Source organism: Rhincodon typus, chromosome 1, assembly GCF_021869965.1.
Source record: "Rhincodon typus isolate 14 chromosome 1, sRhiTyp1.1, whole genome shotgun sequence".
In the NCBI taxonomy this organism is placed as follows: Eukaryota; Metazoa; Chordata; class Chondrichthyes; order Orectolobiformes; family Rhincodontidae; genus Rhincodon; species Rhincodon typus.
This window is the reverse complement of record NC_063332.1, coordinates 59530225-59544998: the sequence shown is the minus strand read 5'-3', so window position 1 is coordinate 59544998 and position 14774 is coordinate 59530225. Positions and strand designations below refer to the sequence as shown.

General features: G+C 41.0%; 1 protein-coding gene across 1 annotated transcript in view; it reads left to right on the top strand.

Annotated features, from left to right (window-relative positions):
* The window catches only part of cspg4ba (chondroitin sulfate proteoglycan 4ba), a 117395-nt gene that overhangs the window by 60891 nt on the left and 41730 nt on the right, over positions 1-14774 (top strand). Inside the window, exon 7 of the mRNA XM_048603804.1 lies at positions 14242-14373. Within this exon, the coding sequence (XP_048459761.1) occupies positions 14242-14373 (132 nt within the window). The remainder of the gene's footprint in view (positions 1-14241; positions 14374-14774) is intronic.

Here is a 14774-nt window from a genome sequence, read left to right as displayed (position 1 = left end):
GCAGATGTGCAGGTGAACATCTGCTTGATGTGGAAAGTCTTCTTGGGGCCTGGGATGGGGGTGAGGGAGGAGGTATGGGGGCAGGTGTAGCACTTCCTGCGGTTGCAGGGAAAAGTGCCGGGTGTGGTGGAGCTGGAGGGGAGTGTGGAGCGGACAAGGGAGTCACGGAGAGAGTTGTCCCTCCGGAAAGCAGATAAAGGTGGGGAGGGAAAGATGTCTTTGGTGGTGGGGTCGGATTGCAGATGGCGGAAGTGTCGGAGGATGATGCGTTGGATCCGGAGGTTGGTGGGGTGGTACGTGAGGACGAGGGGGATTCTTTTTTGGTTTTTATTGCGTGGACGGGGTGTGAGGGATGAGGTGCGGGAGATGTGGGAGACACGGTTGAGGGCGTTCTCGACCACCGAGGGGGGGAAGTTACGGTCCTTGAAAAACGAGGACAACTGAGATGTACGGGAGTGGAATGCCTCATCCTGGGAGCAGATGCGGCGGAGGCGAAGGAATTGGGAATAGGGGATAGCATTTTTGCAGGATTGGAATCTGCACAACAGAGTCCAATTTGTGGAAGTAAAATCCACCCCTTGGTGTTCTATCTGCGCTATGAATTGATCAGTCACAATACATGCTTCTACCACCAGGTGGCATATGTTTACAGAGATTACTGGGTGACTGATCGCAACCAGTTTTGCTGTTAGACAAAACCTAGGCAAATAATTGAGGATTTGAATGTTAACGTTATCAGCTGCTAGACAGGGAATGGCCAAAATGTATTCCACCCTCATTTCAGAATCCTCATATGGTGCAGACAATAGTAAAATGTAGCTAGCTTAATTTGGGTAGATTTTCATTACAGTTGCTCTGTATTCCAATGGTCTGATCCAGTCTTCAGGGACTGAAACCATTAGTTTCATACCTGATTGACTAATGTTTACCTTTTAATGATGAAGTACAGCCTTTAATTCTCTTAAGAGTCGTGCACTTTTAATAACTCCAGTTTCAGGAAGAAAGCCTTTGTTTCGTGGGTGTCCTCAGTTGAAGGAATTATTTGTATGTGAATGTGCCTGTATGCATTAAAAAAGGCTTAATGAAAGAAATTAGCAAGTCATGATAAGTAGAGATAACAAGGTGTAGAGCTGGATGAACACAGCAGGCCAGGCAGCTTCAGAGGAGCAGGAAAGGTGACGCTTAGGGTCTGGACCCTTCTTCAGAAATGATAAATAGTTGACTGCTATTTAACACCTGGAGGATTGCTCAGTAGCAGCAGTGTCTACAAGGTGCTCTGTAGAAATTCACCAAAGCTCCTTAGACAGCACCTTCCAACCCCACAAACATTCCCATCTAGAAGGACAAGGGCAACAAATACATGGGAACACCACCACCTGCCAGTCGCCTTCCAAGCCACTCACCATCTTGACTTGTAAACATATCACTGACTCTTCAGCGTCACTTGGTCAAAATCCTGGAATTCCTTCCCTACCTACAGCACATAAACTGCAGTGGTTCAAGAAGGCCACTCAAGGACAAAGGAGGGAAGTTATGTGAGGAGTCAGAGAAAATGAGTGAGATTCTTAATGAGTACTTTGCGTCGGTATTCACTGAGGAGAGGGACACGACAGATGTTGAGGTTAGGGATAGATGTTTGATTACTCTAGGTCAAGTTGGCATAAGGAGGGGGGAAGTGTTGGGTATTCTAAAAGGCATTAGGGTGGACAAGTCCCCAGGTCCGGATGGGATCTATCCCAGGTTACTGAGGGAAGCGAGAGAGGAAATAGCTGGGGCCTTAACAGATATCTTTGCAGCATCCTTGAGCACGGGTGAGGTCCCAGAGGACTGGAGAATTGCTAATGTTGTCCCCTTGTTTAAGAAGGGTAGCAAGGATAATCCAGGTAATTATAGACCGGTGAGCCTGACGTCAGTGGTGAGGAAGCTGCTGGAGAAGATACTGAGGGATAGGATCTATTTACATTTGGAAGAAAGTGGGCTTATTAGTGATAGGCAGCATGGTTTTGTGCAGGGAAGGTCATGTCTTACCAACTTGATAGAATTCTTTGAGGAAGTGACAAAGTTGATAAATGAGGGAAGGGCTGTGGATGTCATATACATAGACTTCAGTAAGGCGTTTGATAAGGTTCCCCATGGTAGGCTGATGGAGAAAGTGAAGTCGCATGGGGTCCAGAGTATACTAGCTAGATGGATAGAGAACTGGCTGGGCAACAGGAGATGGAGAGTTGTAGTGGAAGGGAGTTTCTCAAAATGGAGAACTGTGCCCAGTGGTGTTCCACAGGGATCCGTGTTGGGACCACTGTTGTTTGTGATATACATAAATGATCTGGAGGAAGGGATAGAGGTCTGATTAGCAAGTTTGCAGATGACACTAAGATTGGTGGAGTAGCAGATAGTGAGGGGGACTGTTGGAGAATGCAGCAGAATATAGATAGATTGAAGAGTTGGGCAGAGAAATGGCAGATGGAGTTCAATCCAGGCAAATGCGAGGTGATGCATTTTGGAAGATCCAATTCAAGAGCGAACTATACGGTAAATGGAAAAGCCCTGGGGAAAATTGATGCACAGAGAGATCTGGGTGTTCAGGTCCATTGTACCCTGAAGGTGGCAACGCAAGTCGATAGAGTGGTCAAGAAGGCATACGGCATGCTTTCATTCATCGGATGTGGTATTGAGTACTAGAGTTGGCAGGTCATGTTACAGTTGTATAGGACTTTGGTTCGACCACTTTTGGAATACTGCGTACAGTTCTGGTCGCCACATTACCAAAAGGATGTGGATGCTTTGGAGAGGGTGCAGAGGAGGTTCACCAGAATATTGCCTGGTATGGAGGGCACTAGCTATGAAGAGAGGTTGAGTAGATTAGGACTATTTACATTAGAAAGAATGAGGTTGAGGGGTAACCTGATTGAGGTCTACAAAATCATGAGAGGTATAGACAGGGTGGATAGCAAGAAGCTTTTTCCCAGAGTGGGGGCCTCAATTACTAGGGGTCACGATTTCAAGGTGAGAGGGGAAAAGTTTAAGGGAGATATGCGTGGAAAGTTCTTTACGCAGAGGGTGGTGGGTGCCTGGAACGCGTTGCCAGCGGAGGTGGTAGAGGCGGGCACGATAGCATCATTTAAGATGTATCTAGACAGATATATGAATGGGCAGGGAGCAGAGGAATACAGATCCTTGGAAAATAGGCAACAGGTTTAGATAGAGGATCTGGATCGGCGCAGGCTTGGAGGGCCGAAGGGCCTGTTCCTGTGCTGTAATTTTCTTTGTTCTTTGTTCTTGGTTCATTACCACCTTCTCAAGGGCAACTAGGGACAGAGAATAAATGCTGAGCCCAGCCAGTGATGCTGATATTCCATGAGAGAATAAATAAAAGATGGTAGACTGTGATGTTCCTAAGGGTGAGTGCTAGGACTACTGCATTACTTTGATTAGATATCATTTATATGGATATTGAATGCAGCATAAAATTTCAAATGTTCTGATACCAAACTTGGAGGCATGACAGAAACTAGGAAATGAGCGTTGCTTGTATAACAGTACACAGATAACTTAACGGAAGAAGCAGAGAAATGGAAGTTAATGTAGAAGTGGAAGGTGATTCATTTTGGTCAAAAAGGTGTAACAGAACAACTAGGATCAGGAGTAGGCCATTTGTAGCCTTCAAGTTTTTTTTTATCATTCAACAAGATCATGGTTGATTGCCCGAGATCTCAATTCTCTTTCATGCTGGCCCATCTTAGCCTTCAACCCCCTGATATTTCACAAATCTATCTACCTCCTCTTTAAATACTTACAGTAATCAAGCCTCAAAGCTAGTATCAGCAGAGTCTTATGAATATGAAAGCAAATTCTTGTGTCTGTCTTAACGTGGCAAAAAAAGATCCTAAGGCCATAAGATGCATTTGTAGCACCAATCAGGCCCATACGGATCCTTTATACAGGATACATCATATACGTGACATTGCATTCAACTTCTTCATGTGTAAAGTCATTTTAACACAGCATGTTTTTGACAGTTCTTTCTGAGGTGTCTTGGGATATTTGCCTGAGTAGAAATTTCAGCTTGGATCAGTAAGTAACACCTTTCCTTCCAAATCACAAGGTTGTAAGTTTAAGAACCGATCCAGGATTTAATATAATTTAGCTGTAATTGATATGAGACTTTACACTCAGCCTGGTCTATTATAGCATGACCTGTGCACTGATGGCATTGTTAAGAGAGGCACCAAGGGAGGCTGTGGACTTATTAAGAAATATTCAGGGATGGATTGGTAACTGGTGAGTGTGAAGTAATGGTGATAGGTTTAGGTTAAATTTCAGTGGTCAAAATACTAAAAGAAAATGAAAGACCTTAGATGGGCCATGAGGAATTTAAAAATAATAGAAACAATGGAGCTGGATGTGGAGCAGAAGTTGAAATGTATGCACAAATACATATAGTTGTTGAACAAGATGGGAAGAGACATGTTGAGTTGAGGCACATACCCTCATCCTTGGAGCCTTGAACGTTGCAGTAACATATTGACTTTTAATACTTAATTATTTACATAAATGATTTGGATGTGAACATTGAGGTATGGTTAGTAAGTTTGCAGATGACACCAAAATACGAGGTGTGGACATCGAAGAAGGCTACCTCAGTACAACATGATCTTGATCAGACGGGCTAATGGAGTGGCAGATGGAATTTAATTTAGATAAATGTGAGGTGCTGCATTTTGGGAAGGCAAATCAGGACAGGACTAACGCACATAATGGCAAGGTCCTGAGGAGTGTTGCTGAATGATAAAGATCTTTGAGTCCAGGTTCATTGTTCCTTGAAAGTGGAGCTGCAGGTAGATAGGTTAGTGAAGAAGGCGTTTGGTATGCTTGTGTTTATTGGTCAGTGCATTGAATAAAGGAGTTGGGAGATCGTGTTGCAGCTGTATAGGACGTCGGTTAGGCCACTTTTGGAATACTGCGTGCAAATCTGGTTTTCCTGCCATAGGAAAGATGTTGTGAAACTTGAAAGGGTTCAGAAAAAAATTTATAAGGATGTTTCCAGGTTTGAGGGCTTGAGTTATAGGGAGCATCGGAGGCTGAGGGGTGACCTCACAGAGGTTTATAAAATTCTGAGGGGCATTAATAGGGTAAGTAGGCAAGCTTTTCTCCCCAGGGTGTGGTGTCCAAAACTAAAGGGCATAGGTTTAAGGTGAGAGGGGAAAGATTTAAAATGACCTATGGGGCAACAGAGGGTGGTGCATATATGGAATGAGCTGCCAGAGGAAGTGGTGGAGGCTGGTACAATTACAACATTTAAAAGGCATCTGGATGGGTAAATGAATAGGAATGGTTTAGAGGGTTATGGGCCAAATGCTGGCAAATGGGACTAGATTTATATGGGATATCTGGTCAGCATGGACGAGTTGTATTGGAGGGTCTGTTTCTGTGCTGTACAGCTCTATGACTGTAACCAGTTAGCAGCCCCCACAGTTGCAGAACTTCACTGGATCAACAAGCCTACAAAAATCTAAAACACACCGCAAAACAAGGCTGGTAAATTCATTGGATGTATTCCATTCAAGAAGATGAATGGTTTATTTTCAGCAGGTTGAAAGCTATTTAAAGGAAGAGATTTCATTTTGATGTAATGGAGGAGTCAATTCAAAGACTTCAAATATAAAAGAATATGCAAATAAACCAACCAAGTAGTCAGGAAAAAGTGAAGGAGTGGAAACTGCAGGGGGGAGAAAAGAGTGCAAACCCATAAATGTAAATCTGAAATGAAACCGAACACAGTGGGTTGTGTTAACCCTGCAATGGGAAACCCCTAATAAACGTCACTAGGGGGGAGCATTTGAACTGAGTGCAAGAGGTGGATCAGCGTAGGGCTGGGGTACCATCACACCATGTCATTGTCATCAGCATTAGGCCTGACCTATTTTAACTCCTGAGTCTCATTGACATGTCAAGCAGGCCTTCCAAAACAGGGGCCAAGACCTAGCTTGCTGGTGACTACATACTTCAGTTTGTGTGACTCTCAGGCTAGAAGATAAGTGGTGAGGAGGGTTTCTTAGCACAGTCTCACACATGGAAAATTGCAGAGGATCCTGGGATAAAAACCAAGACTGTTACGTTTCTGGGTCCCATGAGGAAAGTTTAACCCTTTCAAGATCTCTTCAGCCTGAATTCACAACCATGTTCAATGAGTGAGTGTTGAGTCAAACATGCGCGTGGTCCACCTAATAGAATCACAGTTGGCATGTATGTATGTGACTCCTGTCTGATTTAAGTGGACATTTCAGAAGAGCAATGTTAAAATCCCACCGGAATAAGTAATTGGGCCAATCAGATATAACTGCCCTGACAGTTTTTTGTCAGAATTACCCTAACGATGCAGATTCTGTAACTGGAATGTTAATGTATCTCCCTTCTCTGAACACTGACAGACATTTCCCACATCCTGTACACGTGAGTGAATGACCACTGAAATCAAAGTTATACGCATTAACGTTCAAATGAAAGGGTGAGAAAATACCTAGGAGCAAGATAAAATACTGTTCCTGAAGCTCAGTTGGAGGTCAGACTTGGAGAAGTCAGAAAGAGTTAAGTGGCATGCTGCAGAAAGGTAAATTGATTTGCAAACAAAATAAAAAGTGTTTGAAGATGAAAAGCAATTAACAAATCTGCATTTGATCTTTGCATGTAGAGATAAGAACCAACTCATATAAATCCTAGATTTAAGGAAGTACGTGTAGATTTGGGACATTGAACAGAAGAGAATGAGCAGGTTTTGCACCTGCTATACATTTTCTATTTTTGTTTCAGATGCCCAAAATGTGCAGTTTTTTTTTTAGTTTTAATTTGATAATTTAACTTTCCAATTAGTTTGCATTGGATTGTTTTGATTAACACTTCTGCAGTTGTATTTCCAACCACTAATTAAAGGGATTACTATTTCAGGAATATTTTCCCCATTAATTTAAATGTACAAGTTGGAAGATATCAATGCGTTGGTAATTTTTCACAAAATAATTCCCATTGCATTTCTATCAAGAAACAATTGCTTGCTATTGGGCAGATCACATTTTTAAATGTCCTACAATTTGGTTGAAAAATTGGTAGCGTTTCTTTTTTGAAAAAAAAAGTTTGTTAAAAGAATTAAGTAACTCAAATATTCTTTATTATGGTATAAATACAACAGAAGTGGAATAATACTATTCCCCTATTTTAATTATTATAGTAGCCTACAGTGAATTGATTCACAATCTTGAGTAATTAAAATTTGTTACAATTCATTGGAGTGTTTCTTTTGACCTGGGACTGCTGCAAATGAGAGTTTTACTTAAAGTTTTTGAGAAGATTTGTAGCTCGGGTTGTGAATGAGTTTGTAGACATGCTCGCCGAGCCGGTGGGTTTGGTTGCAATTGTTTCGTCACGCTGCTAGGTAACATCGTCAGTGCGCCTCCAGTGAAGTGTTGGTGTTCTGTCCCGCTTGTTATTTTATATGCCTCGGTTTGCTGGGGTAGTTGGTATTAGTTCAGGTTTTGTTTCTCAGTGGTTTGTACACAGGGTCTAATTCAATATGTTGATGGAGTTCCGGTTGGAATACCAGGCCTCCAGGAATCCCCTGGCGTGTCTCTGTTTGGCTTGTGCGATTATGAATGCATTGTCCCAGTCGAATTTGTGTCCCCCGTTGTCCTTGTGTAGTGAGACAGGTGAGAATTAGTCATGTCTCTTGGTGACTAGTTGGTGTTCATGTATCTGTATTGCCAATTTTCTTCCGGTTTGGCCTATGTAGTGTTTCTCATGGACCTTGCATGGTATTTTGTATATTACACCGGTTTTGCTGGTTTTGGGTATGGGATCCTTTATGTTCGTCAGTAGCTGTTGTAGAGTGGTTGTCGGTTTGTGGGCTACTCTGATACCTAGGGGTCTGAGTAGTCTTGTGGTCATCTCTGATATGTCCTTGATGTATGGTAGGGAGAGTTTTGCTTTTTGATTAGGGGAAGGCCTGATCCTAAATATAAATGTGTCATCTATTCTTGAGTATCTGTGGAAGATGACTTGTGTTTCACAATTATGCTGTCTGGCTGGTGAGCATCTTATTTCCATCCACTTAACAGACGTGTGTTCTTTGGGTTTTCATGATGTACTCTTGCTCACAGTAGACAAAATGATTTTGACAACAGCATTTAGGTGAAAATGTAACAGCGTTCTGAAATCCCTGGTGGTGTGGATTCAGAACCACTGAAGGGAGTACATTGGTATACATGGTAAGATGGTCATTGAGTGACATACCATTTGATAATTTTGAAGAAATTTGAAAACAGAAGGAAATACCTTGTATTAATTGGAGTTCGATGTGCTGTCCAATCAATAGGAAAAATATTATTGGAAAGAAAGTATATTTACCATAAAAGCATTGTATTAGTTTTTTTTAATTTTAAAATGCAGTTAGTGAATAAATATTTTAAGAAATTTAACCCTCATATAAGCACACGAATTAACTTTCTTCTGTTAAAATAAGTTTACTTTGTACACTACTGCTTTTGTCAATTCACATGTTATCTTAATTTGAATTTCTGTGGTAATCAAGATGAGGCACAGTACTGTCAAGTATTTAATACTTTCCTTTCCTGGCATCCGTTATCCTTACTAAACATTGTCAGAATAATTACAGCAAAGCAAAATTTGGAATAAATCTTTCTTTTGTTCAGCTTAAATGAGGGTGCCTCAGTGTAGGGGCCCCATCTGCACAAGTATCAGTGAATTTGCTCAAACCCAGATGTTTCTGTTTTACCATGTTATGGTCAACGGGGAGACTACTGATGAATTTTTAACGTGTTTCCTTGTCCCAACTCCAATCCATTTTCATTGTACTCTCATTCTTAAAAAAAAATATATATGTTTACAAAATCTCCACGGGAAGAAAAGGCACAGAGAAAAACAGTAGAATCTGCAAAGCTAATAATGTGAGTTGGAAAGGTGGTGAAATTTGATTAAAATATACATTCTTCTCTCTGTGAGTAATGTCGTGGATATCAGCCATTTATAATAAATTGTTGTATTACCACAATGCTTCCATGGTTATAGAATAGGATCTCCTCCAATCCACTGTGAACATTGCCACTGGAAATGTTATAGTTTCACATTCACCCTTAGGTTTCTGAAGAATGTCAATATCTACGTTCCATTGAAGGGAATGCATACTACTATCAAGGCATATGATAAAAAGGGACAGAAAATCACGGAGTGATGGTTGGTGAAATTGCAAAACTCATATGAGTAGATGTCAGTTGGAGAAGCCCCAATCCAGAAAAGTGAAGGCAGTGGATTCATTAAAATTCATAGATCTATACAGGAAACATAAGGAAAATCCATTTCCACTGGCATGAGAGTTAAGACCTGAAAGACATCCATTTAATGATCGACAAAAGATGCAATTACGACATGGGGAAAACCCTTCATAGTTAGAATGTGCAGCAGATTCAAATATGGCTTTCCAGAGAGACTTAGTATGTACTTACTCAATAGAAAAATAATGGATGGCTGGGGGGGAGGGGCAGCACAGTGGCACCAGCAGGGTTGTTTTGCAGAGAGCCATCAGGGACACCATGGGCCCATGGCCAGTGATATGGAAGGTCAGAAACTTGTAGAAGTGCCACTGTTTCATTTAGAAAGAAAAGATCTTAACAGCAGAGCATCATGCAGCACGGAAAAAGGCACTTCAGTCCAACCAGTCATGTTGAACATAATCCCAAACTAAACTAGTCCCACCTGCCAGCTCCTGGCTGAAACCCCTCCAAACATTTCCTATTCATGTCTCTATCCAAATGTCTTTTAAATATTGTAATTGTACCCACATCCACCACTTCCTCAGGAAGTTCAGACCCCACGCGAATCACCCTCTGTGTAAAAAAAAAAAAAGTTTGCCTCTTATATCCTTTTAAAATCTCTTTCCTCCCACCTTAAAAATGTACCCCCTAGTCTTGAAATCCCCCATTCTAGGGAAAAGACAACTACCATTAACTCTATCTATATCTCTCATTATCTTATAAACTTCTCAGGTCATCTGTCAACCTCCTACACTCCAGTGAAGAAAGTCCCAGCCTATCCAGCATCTCCTTATAACTCAAACTTTCCATACCCAGCAAAATCCTGGTAAATCTCTTCTGAACTGTCTCCAGCTTGATAATATCCTTCCTGTAACTGAATGACCGGAACTGGGCACAGTATTCCAGCTGAGGCCCGACCAATGTTCTGTACAACCTCAACATGATGTCCCAACTCCTATACTCAACAGGACTAAGCAGTGAAGGCAAGCGTGCCAAAAGCCTTTTTAACCACCCTGTCTATATGTGGTGCAAACTTCAAAGAATTATGTATCTACACCCCTAGGCCCCTCTGTTCTACAACACTACCCAAGGCCCTACCATTCATTGTCTAAGCCCTACCCTTGCTTTTTGTACCAAAATGCAATACCTCACAATTATTGAGATTGAACTCCATCTGCCAATTTTCAGCCCATTGACCCATTTGATCAAGATCTCTTTGTAATCTTAGAAAACCTTCTTCATTGTCTACTATGCTACCAATTTTGGTCTTGTCCACAAATTTACTAACCATGCCTTCTATGTTCTCATCCATATCATTTATTTAAATGACAAACAAAAGAGGACCCAGAACCAATCCCTGTGGAACACTGCTGGTGACAGGCCTCCAGTCCGCAAGGGAACCCACCACCAAATAGTCTCCTGCCATTAAGCCAATAATCCAGTTGGCAAGTTCATCCTGAATCCCATATGACCTAACTTTACTAATTAGTCTAACATGCAGAACCTTGTCTAAGGCTTTACTAAAATCCAAACAAGTAACAACGAATTTTACCTCATCTCAATTTTAGAGGCTTGAGTGTAATGTTGATCTTGAGGGTAAAAACTTTATTATAAACCACTGTTTCAAATAGTTCTTTTTGTATAGTGTAACACTGTTCACTTTTTTCTTTTGCGTGTAATAAACTTTTAAGTTTTTAGAAAGTACATCGGCAGCCTTTTGTGATATGTTCAGTGACTGATGTGATAAACAACTAGCAAAAATTAAAACTTGTGGTCTGTCTATACATGTTTCACTGTGGAACCTGTCCAGTGTTGTTATTAGCTGGGATCATGACGTCAGAGCCAAATAGCTTGTAAGGGGGGACTTGCATAGATTAATAGACTGCCCACCTCCTTGGAGCAGGCAGCAAATCATGTTCTCATCAAATGCAGCAATATATTGGGAACACATCTTAAAACAGCGCCCACAATTTTTCCAGTCATCTTCGTCATCTTTTCCTTCTCCAGCATTCCCTTCCCAGTCTCTAACCCACTTCTAGAGGGGCAGGAAAATCCATCTCTATGATTCTTTTCAGCTATTCTGATCTCCAGCACTGAATTTAATCCTCATGATACACTTCTGGCTCTATTGTCTTTTGATTCATAGTTGCTATAAGTAGGGACTCGCTTGTTTCTCCTCCTCTGCATCTGACGTCAACTCTGGTACACCAACAAAAAGCACTAGGTCTGTTTCCAATTGCACATTGATTTTATCCAACTCTACTTTCTCCATCCATCTTTAAATCAGAGGTTATGGTCACAAGGTCTAAATGATACAGTCTGTCTAAAAAGAGCAAATGTGAGGTACAAACATGCAACAGAATGACCAAGAGTAGGCCAGCTAGCTCTTTGAGCCTGCTCTACCATTCAATAAGATCATGGCTGAACTCTGTGTTCCTGCATACCCCTGTCATCTCTCATCCCATTTGATAATCAAGAGCCTATCAACCACAGTCTTAAAAGTATTCAAAGACAGAAAATATGTGGGGAATCTTATTTACACGGTGAATGATTTGAGTCCAAAATGCATTGTCTGGGAGTGTGGTGGAGGTATGTTCAATTGAGGCATTCCAGAGAACATCTGATGATTATTTGAATAGAAACAATGTGCAAGAGTAAAGAGTAAAGCAGGAGAATGGCACTAAGTCATAGTACTCATTTAGAGAGCTGGCATGGGCAGGATGGGCTGAATGGTCTCCTTCTGCATTGCAAAACGCACATCTTCCTCCATTAGACATTTCAGTTATCAACACAACCTCACTCTTCTGTGCCACCCCATCTCATGCACACAATGGAAACACTGCTAGATGATGCTGTTGTCAATCTTGAAGCTCAACCTTTCACATACTCATTAATACATCATGTACCTAAAGTGTCACAGCCCACATCCCCAGTAGTGCAATTCCCTGCACCATGATTGCCGCCATCCTCTGCAACTTCAGATGTCTCACTTCCGGATAGTTCCTTACCCTTATCTGACCCCACTTTACATCCCTACCTTACATCTAGACCCATATCATCTGTCGCTCTAAAACTTCGCTATTTCTATCTGCCAAGACTCTCCGTCCAGTTCCTGTACCCTGCTATCTTTCTCTTTTGTTTTTGAATGCCATCTGTCCAAATGTGTCTTTTGGTATTCACACGTCCTTTAATGTTCTTCAGCAGAGTCTTTCCTGCAAAAAGTGTCAATGTCTGGTTAGCAACACTGCTGAGGCTCCTCCTGTCATTTGCTATGCAGAAAACCACACATGCACATCATGAAACTAACTTCACGCCTGGGAGAATAAAGTTGTGAAGTAACAATGAGTCACCTAACCTAAAAATGATGGCCCACCCTGAAAGATAAAACTGGCTCCTTTTATTTAAGTTTATAGAGTATGGACTCCTAATGATGTTATTACGGTAGGTATTGAAGGTTTTGAAGCTAAACATGATTTTTGGTTTCTTACAGGCAAAAGAACAAAAGAAATTTACATGCAATAAAGAAATATTAATTTAAGATCAATGCTGGAACCATCAAGTGGGCCATTTAGAAGAAATCCTTTCCCACAAGTGAAAGGACAGACATAAGCCCAAAAATTAAAAGGAGGACAATACCATTGTCATATTAAAGAGAGCTAAGAGAGAGCAAAATAAATGGGTTGAAGATATTAACACTGATGATGAGTTTATAGTGTTGTAGTTTGACTTCAAATGCTTCTTTTATGCTTTGTTTTTCTCTGAACTTCCAACAGTGTGAGAGTTGAATTAATTACCCTTATGTCTTTGGTAAGATGTATCATTTTTTTTTTAGCTTGTCAATTCCTACAAATTGATTCTCCCCAATTTTGAACACCACTGTTTTTTATTTAATTCACATGTGGGTTGTGGTTGCGGCTGGCTGGCCAGCATTTATTACCTGTCCCTAGTTGCCCTTGAGAAGGTAGTGGTGGTGAGCTGTTAATAATAAACAAGCTTAAATAAGCTTAATTAATAAATTGAATGATGGACAAGTGGGAAAGATGACTAATTGAAACTTGTGTGTCTTCATTACTGTTTAATAACCTTAATTAAAAAGACTTCATTCTGAAAGTCCCTAATGATTGGCACTGGGAAGTATATGAAGCATTGACTGGGTTAGAATTTACATAGAATGTGATTTCAGGATTTCCTGTAGCCCAGTGGGTAATGTTTCTGCCTCTGAACCTGAAGCCCTGAGTTCAAGTCCTACTCCAGAACTTGATGGCCAAAGAAGATGTGTTCCTAACACAGCCAAAGAGGTCAGTTAGCTCAATTGAAAAGACAGCCAGCATGGGTCAGATTGCTGCCAGAATCATGGGTTTAATCCGTATTTCAGGGGGAGTAGATTTGGGATCCACCTCCTTGCCTCATCGGTGGTAGCGATCATGATGCTCTGGATCTGACCTGCTTTCGGTGGAGAACCCGAGGAGATCTGCTTGCATTTGGTTTCTGAACTTTTTTTGCCAAAAGCAGTAACTCCAGATGAGTGGTTAAGTGCTGAATGCTTCAATTGGAAGAGGCAGGATGACATTATCTACCAGACTCCCACCAGCTCTGGATTTCTTGGAGTCAGTGTAAAATGTCCTACATAACTGTGAAAATAGAGCTCCAGTGCCAAACTATAAATTCAGTGGTACCATTTCTTGGGATGTTAGGAATTCCAACTCATGGTTTGATGCTGCTCTGGAATTCTTGGCCTTGCAGTGTGAATGCCAAAGGAGTATCATAAATGGAGAAGGTTCATACCTGAAATTTGGAAGGATGGTAATGCTGAGATTCAAGAACCTCTGAGATGTCCCTGATTAAATGAGTTGCTTTCCTGAAATGAAGTTGATCAGTTTTGATATATTCAGTTTGCCATTCTGATGTTTTTTCCCCCCAGGAGCCATGTCGGGTGGATTTAACTTCCAGGTTACAGATGGACTAAACTACGCCCCTCGTCAGATCTTTAGCATTACTGCTGGAGCATTGGTCATTAACATGGAGGAAAACAATGGTTTAAGAGTTTTTCCAGGTAAGTTGTCAGTTCTTCATTTTGGTCCCTGTGTATATATCACTAAAGTGTTGCTTAGAAAGAAACTGTCTGCCACTGAACAAATGCAGATTTATTTTCCAACGTTTTTATGTGAAAAGCTTGATTTTTTTTTTTTCTTTAAATAACATTGTCTACCCAATTCACCAACACTTTTCCAATTATTATCTATGTGACATGTTTTTCCAAGAATAGAAAAAAATCTGTAAAATATATACAGTATATGTAATGGATGTATTCAGAAGGGTGGAAGTTTCTGTTGGTTATCAGGGATGAATTTGATGTTATTTGTTCTGCCATCTCAAACAACTTACTATCTGGTCATCTATTTATTAAATGTTTATGATTCAGCTAATTATACTTTTTAACATTTGTAATAATGC